The 20,146-nt window shown below is 29.6% G+C and overlaps 1 protein-coding gene across 6 annotated transcripts; it reads right to left on the minus strand.

The window, feature by feature from the left end:
- Positions 1 to 13,635: 13,635 nt before the first annotated feature.
- LOC107027987 (vesicle-associated protein 2-1-like) lies at positions 13,636 to 20,130 on the minus strand. 6 transcript variants are annotated; one of them, XM_027918915.1, is made up of 9 exons: positions 20,000 to 20,096; positions 19,086 to 19,159; positions 18,733 to 18,808; positions 17,544 to 17,614; positions 17,360 to 17,441; positions 16,438 to 16,547; positions 16,179 to 16,298; positions 14,918 to 14,992; positions 13,636 to 14,124 (listed from the first exon to the last, which is right to left on the minus strand). In XM_027918915.1, exons 3-9 carry the CDS (start codon positions 18,791 to 18,793, stop codon positions 13,996 to 13,998), a joined length of 648 nt encoding a protein of 215 aa, XP_027774716.1. In that variant the 5' UTR covers positions 18,794 to 18,808; positions 19,086 to 19,159; positions 20,000 to 20,096; the 3' UTR covers positions 13,636 to 13,995. The 6 variants fall into 6 exon arrangements, with proteins under 6 accessions (XP_027774716.1, XP_015084522.1, XP_027774714.1 ...); XM_015229036.2 differs by having other exon boundaries at positions 18,733 to 18,815; positions 20,000 to 20,094; XM_027918913.1 differs by lacking the exon at positions 20,000 to 20,096 and adding an exon at positions 19,884 to 19,904 and having other exon boundaries at positions 18,733 to 18,815.
- Between the last annotated feature and the right edge of the window lie 16 nt (positions 20,131 to 20,146).

The following is a 20,146-nucleotide window of genomic DNA, read 5'->3' on the forward strand; positions in this document are numbered from 1 at the left end:
TGTATGACCTTCTTTGTTCTATTGTAAAATTTGTTTACTAATGCTTTTCAAAAAAATTTAAAAAAATTTTTTTCTTTTTAAATATGTAATTCAGTAGGAAAATATATAATATATAATAATCACTTTATTGCATCACAGTTCGTAATTTGATATTTTATTACCTTATTAGTCTTAATTCGTATCATATTAGGGTTTATTAACGAGTTCGCATTGACGTATCATAGGATCCATATACTAATTCAGTTTCATATTCATTAAGGGAGATAAGGCTCTATTTGATTTGTCTATTTATAATAAATATAAAAAAGTTTTTTTAAGAAATATGTAATTCAATCGGAAAATATATAATATATAATAATCACTTTATTGCATCACGTTGATATTTTATTATCTTATTAGTCTGAATTTATATCATATTAGGATTTATTAACGAGTTCACATTGATGTGTCATAGGATTCATATACTAATTCGAATTCATACTCATTAAGGGAGATAACGCTCTGTTTGATTTTTCTATTTATAATATGTGATTTCAAAAGTTGAAATGACATTTTAAAGAATTTTTTAGAAATAAATTTAGTTATTTTAAATTTAAGTGTGAATTTTAAAATTTCTTTTCTTTAATCACAACTAAATAATAGAGTTTTTCTCTTTTTCTTTGTTGAAAGATTTTGAAATGTTCCAAGTCCTAATTTATTAAGAATTCATATATAAAAAATTATTTACTTTTTAAAAATATATGGATTTCATGAGTTTTGAAAGATTAATTATTTTATTGCTTAATATTGTTGTTGACTTGAGACATTATTTTTTTTTCTTCTTCACATCTAATATTTTATTATTTCCAATTTTACCCTTTCCTCTTTCCACGATCCAAATTTGAGTTTATTTATATTTAGTGTTTAAATACTTTTCTTAAATTTGCATTAAATCAAAACTAAATAAAATCAATTTATTTAAAGAGTAGATCTACTTCCAATTTTTAGGCATTATGATGACATGATGTTTGATCAATTTTATTTTTATCCTTGGTGGTTTCTTCCTCGAAAGACATTTTTTTCCATCAAGTATGTTGACATATCTTTGTTGAAATATAGTGTATAAATTAATAAATAATTATCTATATACTTTATACAATAGATTTGTTTGGTAGGAAGGAAAAATGAAAAAAATTATAATAATATTTTTTTTCTTTATATTTGCTTGGTTAAAATATTTTTTTAGGAAAATAATTTATTTAATAATGATAAAAACGACTTTCTGAGTGGAAGTGTGTAAAATAAATTTAGACATTTCAAAATAATTGTCTCCTTCCACCCACCAACCAACCCAAGTCCCCACCTCTTGATCGTCTCACCACCGAACCTTCTCAATTCCCCACATAATGAAGGGTCTGGCATACGATGAAGAAAGAGTGATTGGTCTCCTTATATGATATTGAACAATCCTTCCCTCGTGAGCTATCTTTTAAGATTGTGTTTGGTTCAAGATTCATTTATTTATTTATTTATTTATAGAGCACAACTCATTCCAATTATTGTTTATCGAGGTTAGGTCTCCATATTAAATTGTTCAAAGTTCAGATGTCTTGTTTTGAGCGTAAGGTGGCATATTGAAGAATTTCATATCGAATGAAAAAGAAACGATTGATCTCCTTAATAATGTTGGACAATCCCTCGTGTGCTGATATTGAAGGTTAAATTAGATTCAAGATACGTTTCTTACGCCACCTTATCTCACGCTCATATTGTGTGCATTTATTTATATATATCTAATTAATATACATGAGAGTATTAAATGAAATTAACAAATTTTATTTACGACTTCTTCACATTTCGCAAAAAAAAAAATGTATTTGTGTAAAGTACAACATCCATGGTAAAATAAATGGGCAATTTAAATGGAGAGATACTCCATATGTCCAATATAATTGCCATGTTTCCAATTATTTAAGCTTTGATTTTACAAGATTTTTTTTTTTTGGAAGATAAATATAAAATGAGGAGAACTGTAATTCTAAAATTAAACTTATTGTAAAAAAAAAAACATATTTGATCTTGTAATAAGAGAAAAAAGAAAGACATTTTTTTATTAAATTGGATGATTAGTGCCTAAAAAGGGTTATTTGGTTGGTTGAACCAAGATTTAATAATTTTGAGATACAATACAATATCATTATATTTTATTCCGCATTTGATTATTGATGACAATTAATTCTACTAAAATAGTAAAATTAACTAAATTTCATAAAATATTTTTTATTTTTCTCATCACTTAATTATATTGTGCCACGTGGCACAAATTCACCTACTTCTCATGGTATTGGTCATTTTCACTTAAAACACATCATATGGGATTTAAACAAATTGAGTCAGTGGGAAAAAAATACAAAAAAGATTATGTCTTTTTTTTATTATATTTTGTACTATTTTTATCTTCGTAATATTTTATGAAAAAGGATTATATAAATCTTTAACTAATCACATATCGCGCGAATATATTTATATAATTCATGGTAAATCTAAAGCACAGTCTATAAATTTATAAAAAAAACAATTAGTAATATTTATTCAAACACCTTATTTATATAAAAAAAAATTAATATCTATAAATATTAAAAGAGTAATTTAAAATAGTAACAAATGCATTTTTTCATATGTTAAATTCAATATTGTTATTAGTCTCTTTAAACTTTTCTTATATAGTGGAAATTTTTAAAAATTCTATCTAGTTTGTACTAAAATTTGAAATTTATTACTTCGATTAATTGCTTTTGTGTTTTACAGAGTAAAATATTTTTCTATTTGTCGAGAATTCAAAAAATTTAATATTTTAAAAATCCTTCACTAACCAAATGCCAAATAAATGATGTTGCACTATTTTGTGTTTTAGCAATTATCATAACATATACATCAAATGCTTTTATTAACGCATAAATTTCTCATATAATATGAATTTAACATAATTTAATAATTTTATTTCATATGTTATATAAATATTTACATATACTAGTAAATCGTGAATACAATATTATAAATAGGTTATGGATTCGATGATAAGAAAGGAGTAATAGAATTCATAGACTTCAAATTCACTTTATGTGCTATATCAATTTCAGACTTTTGAATAATCTAAATTTGTATGTAGATATTTAAGTTTTGTGGACTCTACAATTCATGTTCAATTCGAATTAAGACGCTAGAAAATGTGTATTCAGTTTCAACTAAAATTCTTGGAGGTTACTCAATCTTAAAACCTAATTCAGCTATATAAATGGTACTAAATTCCCTTAAAAGACATCTCAAAATAATCAATAAACTCTTGGGTATTTTTAAGGATCAACATCTTGAATATTCCATAAAACTCCACCTCTATTCATATAGAGTTCAAATCTAAATCATCCTAATTTGAGAAATACGCCACTAACAGTCTCTGAATGATGGATAAATCGTATGAGAGGAGAATCAAAAGGAGGAACAATATTGTACCACAATCTTGATGAATAAAGTTATATTTCTTATTATTTTATTGTGATTGCAATTTATTTTTCTGTCACTTTAAAATTTGTTGCAAACAAATTGACACGCCAGTGGGACCAAATTTGCCTTCATCTCCTCTCTCATAAATTGAATCTGAAAATTTGAAGCAGCAAAGGTGGAAGAATGAGCACTTGAAGGCTCGTCTTTGAGTTTCATTGACTCTACACTCCGACAAACTTTGAAGTAGGGGTTTTTTATAGACATTGAAATTTTGTAGGACTCTACAAGACATGTTCAATTAGAATTCTCGGATGCTACTCAACCCTAAACCCTAGTTCACGCCTATATAAAGGGTAGTTAATTTTCTTAAAAGACATGCCAAATATTCGCAAATTAATGGAATATTCATATAGATATAGAGGTTAAATTCAAATCATCCTAGTTTGAGAATTACGTGCCATAACGACCCTCGAATCATGGATAAATATTACGAGAGTAGAATCGAACGAGAAATAAAATTGTATCGAGATAAATAAAATTATGTTTTTTCATATTTTTTTGAGATTATAATTTATTTTCTGTCACTTTAAAATTTGTTGCAAACATCATGTCACGTAAAGCGCATTGAAAAAGGAACCACCCTCTACCAAAATAAACATCATTCTCAAAAACTTTCAACCAGAAATTTTCAAATTAAAAAATAGAACAAAAAGAAAGAGAAAAAAAATACGATTACTTTTACATAATGAACGTGGTCAAGAGTGGTAGATGAATAGATCATGGGGCATTTGTCTCCATAACAACATCACTTGTGTCATGGAATTAATTTAATCTGTAATAAAAGTTTATCTCAAAATGTTTATATATTTTTGGAATTTAATCTTTTTTAATTACTAAAAAAAGAATATTATGCAATTTATGATTGAACATAGGATAAGTATCCCTTGATTTATGTCTGAAATTTCAGAGATACACTTATACTATATTAATTATTAAAGTCCTATTATCCCTTAAACTTATTTTATTAATAATTTTCTACCCCTTTTCGCCCTACGTGGCACTATCTTGTGGGCCCAACGCTGATTGACTTTTTTTTCAAATTAGTGTCACGTAGGCCCAAAAAGGGTAGAAAATAACTTATAAAATAAGTTCAGGGGTAATAAGACCTTAGCATAATATAAGTGTGTCTCTGGAATTTCTGACACAAATTGAGCGGGTACTTATGCATTTTCCATTGACCATATGATATACTCGTGTTAGTATATTTATTCACTCTTGCTTAATGTTTTTGAGATTTTTTAATTATTTTTTATACTAGAGTTTCTTTATGTGGTATAATATATATAAAAATACTGGTATTTTTTTTTATATTTTTATATGGGATCATAATGGAACTTTTGATCCTTCAATTATTGGTATATTTTTATTGTGATTTTTATGATATATGATTCAATAACATAACATTCAAAAATATGTGCTTTAAAACAATGACTAGAATTAGATTTTACTAATAACTGAGGGATCAAAAATGTTTTAAACTATATTTATTTATACTATGAGTAATATTGTGCCAAGGAGCATAAAAAAAATCGAGAAAACTTCAATGTGGATCGCTTTAATAAGTTCAGGAAGCATTACGTATATTTCCATCATTTTTAAGGAATATTTTGCATTTACAAGCAACTTTAGAAATTACATGATTTTCCTGGTTTCGTGTATATTAGCCTATGAATCTAGCACCTCGGAGCACCTCAATTTTTTTTAAAAAAAAAATTATGAGGACATCGTGATGAGTTAGGAAAATGTTATGTACAATCACATCATTTTAAGTATATTTTTGCATTTACAAGCCAATTTTTAGAAATTACGCGACTTTCTTGATTTTCGAGTGTATTAGCTCATGGATCTGGCGCCTTAGAGCAGCACCCAATTTATTTATTTATTTGAAAAAGCTTCATTAGGACCTCAATAATAAGTTGAGAAACGATACATAGAGTCCCACAGTTTATTTTTGTATATATACGCCACTTTTAGGAATTACACAACTTTGTTGGTTTCGTGTGTATTGGACAATGGATCAGGCCTTACGGAGCACTCAATTTTTTTTCTAAAAAAATATTATGAGGACTTCTGTAAGGAGTTGGGGAAGCGTTACATACAACCCCACCATTTCTTACAGGCATATTTTTGCATTTTACAAACCCACTTTCGGAATTAAATGACTTTCTAGGTCTTTCCTGTGTAATAGCTCATGGATCTAGCGCCTCGGGACACCCAATTTTTTTTCTAAAAAAACCTTTATGAGGACCTTCGTAATGAGTTGGGGAGGCGTTACATGCATTCCCACTATTTCTTTTAGGAATATTTTCCAACTAGTAAACTTGTTCGCGCTTTGCGCGATGAGGACCTCCGTAATGAGTTGAGGAACCATCACGTATAGTCACACCATTTTTTTAACGCACATTTATGCATTTACAAGCCCTTTTTTAAAATCGCTCTAATTTCTCAATTTTTTGTGTATATTATTAACCCATATTTGGCTCCCGGAGCACCCAAAATTATTTTCTCAAGAAACATTGTGAGGAACTCCATATGAGTTGGAGAGCCTTCACGTATACGCACACCATTTCAAACGTTCATTTCCATATTTACAAGCCCTTTTTTAAGAATCGCCCAAAATTTCCAATTTTGTGTGTGAATGTGCCTATGGATCTCGTATCCGGAGTACCTAAATTTTTTTCTCAAAAAACTTTATGAGGACCTTTGTAATGACTTGGAGAACCTGCACGTATACTCACACCATTTTCTTAATGCCCATTTCCGAATTTACAAGTTTTTTACTAAGAATCACCTAAATTTCTCAATTTTTTGTTCGTATTTTCCCATTGATTTAGCGCCCGGTGCACCCAAAAATATTTCTCAAAATTTTTATGAAGACCTACGTAGTGATTTGAGGAACCTTCACGTATAATCACACCATTTTTACGCTTATTTTCACATTTACAGGCATTTTTTTAAGTATCTTCAAACTTTCTGATTTTTCATGTGTATTAACCTATGGATTGGCACCAGGAGCACCTAATATTTTTTCTCAAATAAATGTTATGAGTACCTCCAAAATGAGTTTAGGAACTTTCACATATACTCACACCATTATTTTAACGTCCATTAACGCATTTGTAAGCCATTTTAAGAAATTGCCCAAATTCCCTAATGTTTTCTGTATATTAGCCCATGAAATTTACACCCGGGGCACCCAAAAAAAAATTCAAAAAAACTTTATGAGTACTTCCATAATGAGTTGGGAAACATTCATGTATACTCACACAATTTTTAACGCCTATTTTTGTATTTACTAGACTTTTTTAAGAATCGCTCAAATTTTCTATTTTTTTGTGTGTATTAACCCATGTATCTAGCGCTCACATCCATGAAAATTTCTCAAAAAACTTTATGAGGACTTAAGTAATGATTTGGGGAACCTTCACGTATACTCAAACCATTTTCTTAAAGCCAATTTTTCGTATGTATTAGCCCGTGGATCTAGCGCCCAAAGCACCCACAATTTTTTTCTCAAAAAAACTATATTAGTACCTCTATATTGAGTTAGGGCACCTTCACTTATACTCGCAACATTTTTAATGTCATATTTGCATTTACAAGCCTCCGTAATTTTTTTTCTCAAAAAAAACATTATAAGGGCCTCCGTAGTGAGTTAGGAAACCTTCACGTATACTCACGCTATTTTTTAACACCCATATCCGCATTTAAAAGACCTTTTTGAAGAATCACCCAAATTCTCTAATTTTCGTGTGTATTTGTCCATAGATTTGGTGCTCAGATGCACCCAACGTTTTTTTCTTAAAAGAATTTATGAGGACATTCATAATGAGTTGGGGCAACTTCACGTATACTCAAATCATTTTTAATATTCATTTTCTAATTTAAAAATATTTCTTTAAGAATCGTCTAAATTCCTCAATTTTCCGTGTGAATTAGCCCATAGATTTGACGTTCGGATCACCTGAAATTTTTTCTCAAAAAACATTATAATGACCTTCATAATGAGTTTGGAAACCTTGACGTATACTCTCTTTTTAAAGCCATTTCATAATTTAGAGGTCATTTTAAGAATTACACAAATTTCCTGATTTTTCGTGTGTATTAGCCCATGAATATAATACTCAGAGCACCCAAATTTTTTTCTCAAAAAGCTTTATAAGGACCTCCATAATTAGCTGAGAAATCTTCACGTATACTCACCATTTTTTATCTTCATTGTCGCATTTACAAACCCCTTATTAAGAATCGTTCAAATTTCTCGATTATTCTTGTGTATTAACTCATGCATCTGGCGTCTGAAGCACTAAAAAATTTACAAAAAACTTTATGAGGACCTTTATAATGAATTAGGGAACTATCACGTATACTCAAACTATTTTTGTAATGTTCATTTTTGCATTTTAAAAAAAATATTATGAGGATCTCCGTAACGAGTTGAGGAACCTTCACGTAAACTCACACCATCTTTAACGCTTATTTCTCAATTTAAAAGTCCTTTTTAAGAATCGCCAAAATTCTGATTTTTTGTATTTAGCCCATGGATCTGGTGTCCAAGGAACCAAAAAAAAACTAAAAAACTTAAGGAGAACCTCCGTAGTGCGTTGGGGAGCCTTTACATTAGCTCACACCATTTTTAACAGGCTTTTCCACATTAGCAAGCCATTTTTAGGAACTCTCTAGTTCCCCAATTTTGTGAGTATTAGCCTATTAATCTAGCGCCCGGAGCACCTAAATTCTTTTGTCTCAAAAAATATTATGAGGACCTCCGTAATGAGTTGGAGAATCTTCACATATACTCACATCATTTGTTTAAACGCTCATTTCCGCATTTACAGGTTCATATATAAAAATCGTCGAAATTTTTCAATTTTTTCGTGTGTATTAACCCATAGATCTGGAGCCCAACGCACATAAAAAAGCTCATTTCCGCATTTACAAGTCTTTTTTGAAGAATCGCGATTTTTCTTGTGTATTAACCGATGAATCAGGCACTCAAATTATTTTCTCAAAAAATGAATTGAAAATCTTCACGTATACTCAGATCAATTTTTAAAGTTCATTTCTGCATTAACAAGCTTTTTTTTAAGAATCGCCTAAATTTCTTAATTTTCGTGTGTATTATCTCAGAGATCTGACACCCGGAGCACCCAAAATAATTTTCTAAAAAAAGTTTATGAGTACCTTTTATAATGATTTGAGGAACTTTTACATATTCTCAAACAATTTTCTAATGTTAATTTTCGTATTTACAAGTCGTTTTTTTTTAAAAAAATTACTCAAATTCCTCGATTTTTCGTGTGTATTAGCCCATGAATCTAGTGCTTGAAACATTAAAAAAAAATTCAGAAAACATTATGAGGACCTCTGTAATAGGTTGGGGAACCTTCACGTATAATCAAGCCATTTTTATAATGCTAATTTTCGCATTTACAAGCCTTTTTTAAAGAATCGACTAAATTTCTCAATTTTTCTTGTGTATTAAGCCTTGAATTTGTCGCCGGGAGCACATACTTTTTTTTCCTCAAAAGACTTTATGAGGACCTGCTTAATGAGTTGGAAAACCTTAGTATACTCACACCAATTTTTAACACCTATTTTCATTTAAAAGTTTTTTTAAAAAAATCACCTAAATTATGGTCTAATGCACACGAAAAATTGCCTAAATTTTGTAAAGATGAATTTCAAAAAGATTATAAAGATGCTTTCTCTAATTGGCCAAGGTAGACATACTTAAAACTATTATAACCCTAAATTAGTATTACTTTTATTATACATGTATATAATTTGTGTTATTTCCTAGAAAAAATGGCTTCCCTTCGTCTAATTAGTTCTTATATTTTCTTTTCACGCGATTTTTAAGAAATTCTAAATAAAAAGTATTTTCTCAATAATTTATATTTATTTTTTTCAGTGTAATTAATGTCTTTTACTTTTGAAAATAATTAAACTTTAATAGAAATAATTATATTTTTTAATTTTATGAAATAATAAATACTTTAAGATGAGTATTTTTAATAATATCACTAGCTAATATAAGACGGATGAAATATCATCCGAGCATTAGAATAATCTTCATATTAACTTAAATATACTCCCTCCGTCCGGTATTGTTCGTCATTATTTCTATTTTTTGAGTCAAATTATAAAAACTTTGACTAATAATTTAAGATGTATTTTTTATCATATTAATATGCAAAAGATTGTAATTTATAGTATTTTTCATATAATTTTAGAATATCTAATTTTTTTGTTTAAAATATCAAATTAATGTGATCTAATTTACCTTTGAAAATTAATAAAATTGACTTTTGATGAGCGTAATATGATAAACAATTTCGAACGGAGAGAGTAATGAATAAGGTTATGGAAAAGTAGAAGTACGTGTCATGCCACGAGAGGATACGGTGAATGGATAATTTGTTTCTTTTTCTTAATTAGATATTTCGATTTTGAACTTTAGATGTAAAAAATTCTCAAAAAGAATAATAACCTTCAAAATCGACATAAATTTAAATAAATCAAATTTCACGTATACACCGAAAATAAAAATAGTCATGTAGGTGGCATTATTGGTTTTCTCTATATCATTTATATTTTTTAAAATCTCACTTTCATTACAATTTACTAGTTTGTCTCATTCATTTATTTATTTATTTCCAAAATTAAGCACCGAAGGTTGTTTGTTTTTTTGTTAAGACATTTAAATTCAAATAAACATTTAAATATTAAAATTACGATGCGTGGATCTAAAGATATATTTCAAATATTAAGATATTACTCCATATTGAGATAAAAATAATAAATGATTGAGATGATTTATTCTATAAACATCTAAAATTATAAATTTTGTTTATTAGTTTGACTTATTTGGTTATCGGTTTATAGAGATGTTAAATCGTTATAGAACCATTAAGATACTGACTTATAGATTATTGATTGTTATCATTTCGGTTTCGATTTAACCATTTAGATTTGACATTAAAAAAAATCATTGAAAATCACTTAAAAACAAAGTGATACACCAAATAAACTATGCAGATGAGTTCATAAGTTACGTCTTGCTCAAAAGCAAACACTTTATATTATATTGTAGAATAACCAAGAGCTCTAAGGCAAGGACATTATATACAAAATAGTATAAATATAATTATTTAATATTCGATTATCGATTAACCCGTTAAGAAAATATCGCAAACAGTTAAGAACTGATAACCCGATAAGAATAATAAAATCAAAACTGCTAAACTAACTACTCATTAATGATAAATCAATTAACTTTTTTTCAATTCGGGTTATCGGTTTTTGAACCACCCTAGTTAAATTTTGACGGAATAAACAATATTTTAACTATATTAAAACTTTATAAACATTTAAAATTAACTTTAAAACCATATGGGTATTTTTTTTTATTTTTTTGTGTTAATTAATTATAGAAGTCATGGAAGAGCCATTTCAATATCTCATGACGTGTATGTAAAGAAGATAATAATTAATTAAAGTCAAAAAAGGGTACCCCATTAATGTTTGAAGTAAAACACGTTTGCTTAACCCCAAAGGCTTAAAGAAATTAAGAATAATCACTTCCAGTATCAGAAAATATATGATTTTTTTCTCATTTTAAATTTAATAAATATAAAATTTAAGTGCAATATCAATAAATTTAGAATACTATACAAATAAAGTATTTTTAATATGTTAATATGTTGGTGTAAGTTATTTAATATACTTAATATTTTTCTTAGAGAGTTAAATATAATTATCTTAAAAATACATTAAATAAATAATTTTTCAAACCACTAATGAATTTTTGGGGGGGAAATAATGGAGACGAACTTATTGTGTGTTGAATTATATTCAAAATATCAAAGTAGTAGAAAGAGGACAATATAAGTGATTAGGCTAAAAATGTCTCTAATTTCTTAATTAGTGGGTTGCTAGAATAATTGAAATTTTAATTGAAAACCAATGAAAAGACATAAGTTTGTGGCGGAATTTTTTTTTATTTGATGTTTAATATCTGTATTGAAGTTCGATTAAATTTCTTATAGAACATTTTTTTTGGTTAAACACTCCTAACAAAAAAAACTATTTTAGAAATCTCAAATCCAAATTCAATGGGAGATCGAATTATGATTATAGGAACATGAGTTTAATTAGTTGATTTATTAGTAAATAAGGAAAAAATATTATTAAAATGTGTGAATAGATTGATTTTAAAATAACAACAATTGATTATTCTTGTTATAAAATAAATTCGTACTTTATCTTTATTATCTTTTCTTAATAATGAGAAATAATTTAAAAGAATCCAATCGATTTTTAGAACTAGTGGTTTTAAAACTCACTCACACATCCATTTTCCATGTCATGAAACTTAAACAATGTATAAATAACTAACTTGAGTAATATTTTATTTATTTTAATTTATATAAAGATATATTTAAATGATAATAAAATTTAATTTATGATATTAAACATGACATGAGATTTCTATAACCATAAAAGCACATTATTAAAAAGTAACTAATTTTTTTTAAAGTTAAATCATATATAAAGAAATTATATCATTATTTTATTAATATACTAATAAAAAAAATAATGGATGTGTGGGAGGTGGTGTGGTAGAACTCTTCTCTTTTCTTATCTTTTTATATTTACATGTATTCCTTAACCATTTAAAAATCTATTATTTTTTTAGCTCTGTACTAAAAGAAATAAAACCCAAAAACTTATTTAAAATTAAAAATAAGAAAAGGTTTGGAGAAATATTAGAGGTACAAAAATTATTTGATTTGATTCGAAAATTTAGCAATGTTATAAATATGTTGGCATATGATAATACCATTTGGTAAAGTTTTTTTTTTTTTAATGTCAATAAGAAATCTGAAATTAAATACATAAATTTTAATATTTTATATCAGGACAAAAGATCAATAATAAAATCCCAACATAGATGGGGGATTTTTTTTCGTATATCTAAAGCGTAAAATGGCATGTCCAGACGCTGATTCCATCTCACGATACCATATCGTGATATGGTATCACATGACAAAACGTCTACTAATTTTATATTGCAGTTGTATTGGTGAGTATATCCAAAAAAAAAATGAGTATTGAACTTTTATTTTGTTCCGTTTTAATGCTTTTTCTATGAAAATATTTGTGTTAACCCTTTAATTTCGTGGAAAATTATACGTGCTTAACTTTTTCCGCTAGAAATTATTTCACTAATTAAAATTTCTTAATGAGTTTTATTTTATTTTATTTACTCGCGGGATTTATGTTTCATGGTATAAAAAAAATAATTTATAATATCATCAAACTTAGTTGATTGATTTTATTGATACAAATGCATAATTTGAGTGATTTTATTGATATAAATGCATAATTTGAGTGACTTTATTGATATAAATGCATAAGTTGAGTGATTTTATTGATATAAAACAAAGGCATAATTACATATATTGAATCCTCAACTTGGCTTCAAATTTTAACTTTGACCTCCAACTTTTATAATGCACAAATAGACACTTAACTATCCAACTTTTAAATAAATAAACACATGAGTCCTACATGATACAATACATGTAGGACACCACGTAGGACAAAAAATGACATGTAGGACAAGTGTGTCTATTTGTTCAACTTTATACAAGTTTAAGTGTCTATTTGTGCACATCCAAAGTTGAAGGACATCAATGTGATTTGAAGCCAAGTTAAAAGGCACATTTAAGTATTATGCATAAAACAAAGTTTAATAACTTTGCTAGATAGATTCTCAAAATTGAGTGACCTTTTAACATATTAACTCGCCAAAATAGATACTAAAAGAGAACAACTTAAAGAAAATTAAATATATGCAATGAACCTCCATTAAAATCTAGAAGAATACATAATCCTCCTTTGAACTCTCCATTTACTCAATGTAATAATTGATTATCACTAATATTTAAACACGTAATTAACTAAATATTTATAATATTTTAATCCAGTTAAAGGGCAAAATTGTATTTCAATTTTTTAATTTTTTTTGTTCCCACTTTTAATAGTATATGATATGATACGATGATTGATATATCATTTGATAATATATGATATGATATAGGACAATTTTGAACTTACTTACAATCTTCAATATAAACCAATGGTTTACTAGCTTCGCCCTCGAGCCACCCTAGTATATATATACAAAATATATAATGGGGAAAGGATTATAAGTAAATTATAAATTAATCAATTTACACAAAATTCATAGAGCTAGGCAAGCTCTTTTCCTCTCAGGCTTCATCAAAAAATAGAAAATTATACAGTTAAATTCGAGAATGAAGAAACTTGAGCTATTCTACTTAAGGGGAAAAAAGGGCAGTCCAATTCACAAAGCAATCCCACGTTAGCAGGGGTCGGGAGACGTACCCAAGGGGTAATGATGTAGACAGCTTATCCTAATGCAAGCTATTCTACTGAAGGTGAAGACAACAATTTCAGCAGAAAGCCAACCATTAGGCCAATGACTCCCACAACAATTGCAAACCTCAGAGAGAAGCCTGGATCATTCCGACTTCTTCGTCTCTTCATCATTTCCTGCAAGTTACAGAAGCAGAAAAATATGAGAAAGGTGGGTGATAGATTCGTCTGTAGAAGTTGATACAACAACTACGCCTCAACCCAGGCGAGATTGGGTAGACTTTATGTATCCTCACTGTTCACTGATTCATCATTTTCTTCTCAAAGAGCTTATGTTCCAAATTACATCTACCCGAACCAGACTCTCATGGACTAGCTTCTTTATCCTCATCCGTCCATAACGCGAGTAGACTTCCCTATTTTACACCACATCCGTGTAACGTGTTGAAGATGGTATGAGTTCAAAATTGAAGCACGTGCAAGTCATCATCATTCTCGTTTCCCGAGAGACACGAAATATCAAAATATTAGATACTTCTTTACTATTGTATACCTATATAAATTAGTGGCCAAGTTAATTTCCTATCCCCTTCTTTTTTATATATTTACTGCCTGCTCCTAATAAAGAAAGAAGTATCTATAAGAAAGTTCCTATTCACCAGACCTATCATGCTTTCCCTGCTAAAAGCACAACTTCGAGATTAAACTATCGTATCTTTTTTACCATTTGAAATCCTATTAACTGCAAAATAAGGTGGCTTACATGAACTATTACTGAGTCAAACAAAAGAACTTTGAATATATTATTGACCACTTACCGTGTATTAATGAGGATTACTCTAAGTAGTTAAGCTCTGCAGATTGAGCCAGCTTATGTTCTATTATTTATTGATTTAGACTAGCATACACCCTATAAGAATTAAGTTGCAACTATACACATTAAAGGGAAAACATAAATGAGTAAACTAACCAGATCCTGGATCAGCTGTTGTGTTTGTCGGACAGCTGCATCCCTTTCATCTTTGATACGCTGCAACGCTTGATTCTATACCAACAAAGGAAATTTTTAGCATTAACTGGCACTTAGCTGCTGTCTATCTTCTATCTTCATATTCATAGTTGTAGTAGATCATTGCAGAATATTGACCGAAAAAAGATCATTGCAGAATATTGACAAAAAAGAGATCATTGCAGAATAGAAATAGCATACAAGCAGAACTCTTCCCAAGTCAGACACCCAGGGCACTTAAATTTATCCTCTTGTAGCATACTAGAATATGCAATTATGATTAGAAATGATTAAAAGACGCTGACATGTGCTTGCAAACTAGAAATGCGCATAAAAGTTTCCCTACCATCACAATCTAGATATTTCCTCAAGCCTAACAGAATATTCGTTGAACGACTATATGTGGAGGCAAATTGAACACAATGACATTACAGATAACCAGTGCTTAAAGTAAGCAGTTTCTGGGCTATGGTATTGCATAGTTGGCTTAAAGTGGGAGGCAAAACCATCTGTTTTCAGAATCTTATCATTAAATCAGGATATCAGGTAATTACTGCTTTAGAAAAGTCACTCAATGTACTTTTTTATGTTTTTGTATTGCATAAGTGGGGAAATAAAGTAACAGGTTCTTTTGAAAAGTTACTCAATACATTACATGCTCCACACGTTTTCCCAGACTTCAGAGAGGATAAACTCTTTGTTGCGAATGAGGCAGAGAGAGAGAGAGAATGAGAGAGTAACTAAGCTGAGTAAATGGATTTTTTAGTGACTGAACTTCTTAGATAAATGTTCCAAAAAATAAATCTTGCTTCAAGCATGGCCCTATATATTGCTCCTTTTGCTACCCGATGTGTCTTATATGGACATCTTCGTATGGTATTATAGGAAGTGTTCTACATTATAAATCAATTCCCAGACACTGACAGTCAACTAAAAGCACAAATCATATCAGAAAAGTGAGCAGTCTCTGGCTTTTCAATATAGGATGAGAAAAGTAGAAAGGCAAAAATGAGAAATTTATCAGTGCACAAAATAAGCCTAGTTTTCCAAAATTAAGAGAATTTTAGCTGCATGCTTATAAATCTCAGCCACTAGCCATCATGTCCCAAGAAGATCGGCATTATTACATCTGGGAAGAAATATCTATCCCTAGTGAAAAACGTGAGGTTCAAATAAGCACTTGAAGAGGTAGACAAAAATGCTAGCTAAAGTTAGAACTTACTGAACTGAAATCAGAACTTTGTCGAAATACATCTTCATAAGGTCCAGGAGAAGAATGAGAAGACATGTAAACAACCCTAAGCTTGCACTCTTCTACAGTTCTTCCACCATCCTTATTAAACTGGATGCATCAAAGATAAATTAATAGAAGTATAGAACATTTATAAAAAAAATAAAATAATACTAATATAACACAATAGGAAGAAGGTTATTCACTCTGTAAGCATATTACACAGATTCTCTCGACAAAAAATTCTTACAGTATCAGGAGGAAGTTCATCAGTATCATTATTCACAACTGCGCTCTGTAGAAGGAATTTGTCCTTGCATTGCATATCCGCTGGGTACTCCTTTTGAGCTTGAAGGGTGACTGCAGACAAATCAAAAACTTAACCTAAATATAAAATGCCAATCCGACCTACTGAAAAGATAACGATCTTAGGATCACAATAGTAGATGATTGCGGAAGCAATTTTGATGTAACAAACAACACGATAAAATTGTTTGAGTCTGTTCTTACAAAAACAGGTGGTCAGCCCTATTTGACTTTGTAACTATCACCTTTTTTGTAATAAAATTGTTACTTTACCAAAAAATAAACGACCAAAAGACACAGATAGTGAAAGAAGATCTGTCTAGTTGACATCCCTTCTTGATTAACTGCACTGATCTGGTCAAAGCGAAGAGGGGTATATCATATAATGTTTCCCATTTTATAGATGACTTCACACTGCAGAAAATGTATGTGAAATAATCCTTGATTCCTTCCCTTTTTATTGGTTAATTAGTATAAATTCCCCATAATGGTAACATTTCTGTGAAAATCAATATATTACAACAGAGAACTTGTGCAGTGTGACACTTAAAGCCATTGAAGCATCGCTTCGTCACAATCCTGAAAAATAAACGTTTGTAGTCCACCTAAGTGAGAGACAACTAACAACTCACGTGAATAAATCTAAGCCACCACACAACATTTGGACATTTCTCTAGACTCTAGCTATATATAATCTAATGCAATATCCCACTTTACTTCTAGGATTGAGGTATTCATTGATTCAGTTTCTGTAAAATATTAGGCCAACAGTGTCTTTAAACATATCCTGTTACAACAAATAATACTATCTATAATTTAGAAAAAAATGTGTGAATTGCAAAGACATTCAAGCTCAAGAACGGCACCTCGAATGAAACCTGAATCCCATGGCTGTATAATACCAGTGTTTGGTCGGACAAAGTACTTCTTTGGAGAAGTAGTTTTCACCTATCAAATAAAAACAGCAGTATAGGTAGATTGAACCATGGGAATGAGTTACAGAAGAAATGAAGGATTTGTGGAATTTCTTCCAATCGAGATGAAACAAACCTTAAAAGCAACACATTGATCTGTGCTGTTTGTGACTTTAAGATCACAGTAGCTTTGTTTGTCCAACTCAACTGAGACAGGAAATGCAGAACCACAACAAACATGAGTGTGTATGACGAATAAAAATATTCAAAACGTATTTGATAAAATTGTAGGTGAAGACAAAGATGCTTGATTCTCCAAATAGTAACATTGCCATATAAAATGAAACAGGATAAAAAATATGATTTTGAACAGTTGTTTCACCATATCCACTTCTCAATCATATTCTTAATGTTGCACAAATAAAATTATTTCACAATGTCTATTAACTCTTAAGTACAGTGAGTATCAGAATTATCCAACTTCTCAAGCAATATGCAGTCAATTAAAGACCTGGCTGTTTGTGTCTTTAAGATCGTAGTAGCTTTGTCCAACTCAATTGAGACAGGAAATGCCAGAACAACAACCAAACATGAGTATGTATAACGAGTAAAAATATTCAAAATGTATTTGATAAAATTGTAGGCGAGACAAAGACGCTTGATTCTCCAAACAGCAACATTGCCAAGATAGCATGAAACAGGATAAAGAATATGACTTTGAACAGTTCCTTCACCATATCCACTTCTCAAACATATGCTTAATGTTGTACAATGAGATTATTTCACAATGTCTATTAGCTCTTAAGCACCGTGAGTATCAGAGTTGTCCAACTTCTCAAGCAATAGGCAGTCACTTCCGATCAAATGAATAGAATTACAAATTTCCACATAACAGAAAATCCTATTAATGAGAATAACAAAAATAGCACAGAGGTTATACTAGGCAGCATTTTTCCATCAGAAAGTTACTGAAATTATACAAAAATCTTGCAAAATGTGGTTGCTTAAGGTTCTGCAAAATCTTTTCTTTTTGTAATGAACTAAAGAGTTTGAGAATGTTTTCCCACTCAAAATCTTCACGCAAAAGAAATACTATTATATAATAATGTTTGTAAAAACCAGGCTCAAAAAGATTTTCTCATAAGTTGTCCAAAGAGCTCATTTCTGGTTAATGTTGAAAAAGACCAACTGAAAGCAAAATCATCTCGCCTTTCTACTTACACATCTTAACTTGTAAACCCACACAACAAGAATCTTAAACAGAAATTCTTACACACTCACATTTTCTTAACAACAAATCAACAATGACGAGAGAGAGAGGTTACATTGGAATTTGAGCTCCGGAGGACTAACAGATATCAACTGGTTGGTAGCACCAGAACTCATGATGAAAGTTGAAACCTGAAATCTGATCAATCACTCAAATCAAATCAATTACCACAGAAACCGATAACCAAATCACAAACATTAACACCTACATTAATCAGAACAATTCATCTCAAAACAAACAAACAGATATCAATCACAATAACAAAACACACACACGAAAAAAAAGAAGATAAAATGAATCTTGATTAAACAAAAATTGATGATCACGGAAGGGTGCAAGGGAAAAAAAAAAGTCAAATCAAACTCATGGAATTTTTTCTAGTGAAATTCATAGGTGAAAATGCATTACCTCAAAACTCACTTAGCTATTCCGATTTCTCAGCAGAGAAAAAAAAAGAGAAATTTCCGTTGTGAAACCAAAACCTGATCAATCACTCAATCATATCAAATCACTACGATAATCACTCAAATCAATAACTCTAGCACACCTATGTTAATCACAACAAAGCATGTCAAAACAAACAAAACATATATCAATTGCAACAAAAAAAACTGGACCTTAATCCAACGAAAACTCAGTATCAGAGAATGGCATAAGGAGGGGGAAAAACTCAAAATCAAACTCATTCTGAATTTACTACAGTGAAAATGCATTACCTCAAAACTCACTTAGCTACACACCAAATTAAAAAAGTGAAATTTTCCGTTCTGGCTCCAAATTCTAACCAATCACTCAAATCAATTACAACTAAAATCAATAACCAAATCACAAACCCTAACATCTCTATTAATCACAACAATGCATCTCAAAACAAACAAAACATAAATCAATAGCAAAAAATAAAAATAAAAATCAGACATTCATTAAACGGAAACTGATAATCACCAAACAGCGTAAGGAGATACCGAAACCACGAATCAAACTAACAGAACTTTTTAGTGAAACTTCGACTGTTAAAAATACATTACCTCAAATTCAATATCCCGAACAAAAACAGAGAATTTTTTTTTTCAAATTCTCCGAAGCGAAATAGAATTTTTATCACTAAATCAATCAAATCAATTATCTATAACTAAATCACAACAATGCATCTCCGAACGAACAAAAACAGATATCAATCGCAAAATTATAAAAAAAAAAACGCACCTTAATCGAACGAAAATTGAGGATCAGAGAAACGGCGAAAGTACAAAAAAAAAAGCTTCAAATAAAAATTTACAGAGAAATGTGAACGAAATTCGGAAGGAAGAAAAGTGCATTACCTCAAAATTTTCCGAGCAGAGAGAGAGCGAAAAATGAAATTTTCGGTTGTGGAGAAGTTTTTATAGAGGTGACACGTGGCGGAGAGAGAAAAAAAGGTCCGAGTCAAAAGGAGAAGTTAGGAGGGAGTGGGATGATCTGTCAAACAC

This window comes from Solanum pennellii, chromosome 8 (genome assembly GCF_001406875.1).
Source record: "Solanum pennellii chromosome 8, SPENNV200".
In the NCBI taxonomy this organism is placed as follows: Eukaryota; Viridiplantae; Streptophyta; class Magnoliopsida; order Solanales; family Solanaceae; genus Solanum; species Solanum pennellii.

Bases quoted from the DNA above. Each gene is read 5' to 3' on its own strand.
- LOC107027987 (XM_015229038.2), bottom strand. From the start codon at position 18,793: ATGAGTTCTGGTGCTACCAACCAGTTGATATCTGTTAGTCCTCCGGAG. The intron at 17,442-17,543 runs GTTTGTTTCATC...TTTATTTGATAG, and splicing joins ATCAATGTGTTGCTTTTAAG to GTGAAAACTACTTCTCCAAA. The intron at 16,548-17,359 runs GTGCCGTTCTTG...ATTTGTCTGCAG, and splicing joins GGATTCAGGTTTCATTCGAG to TCACCCTTCAAGCTCAAAAG.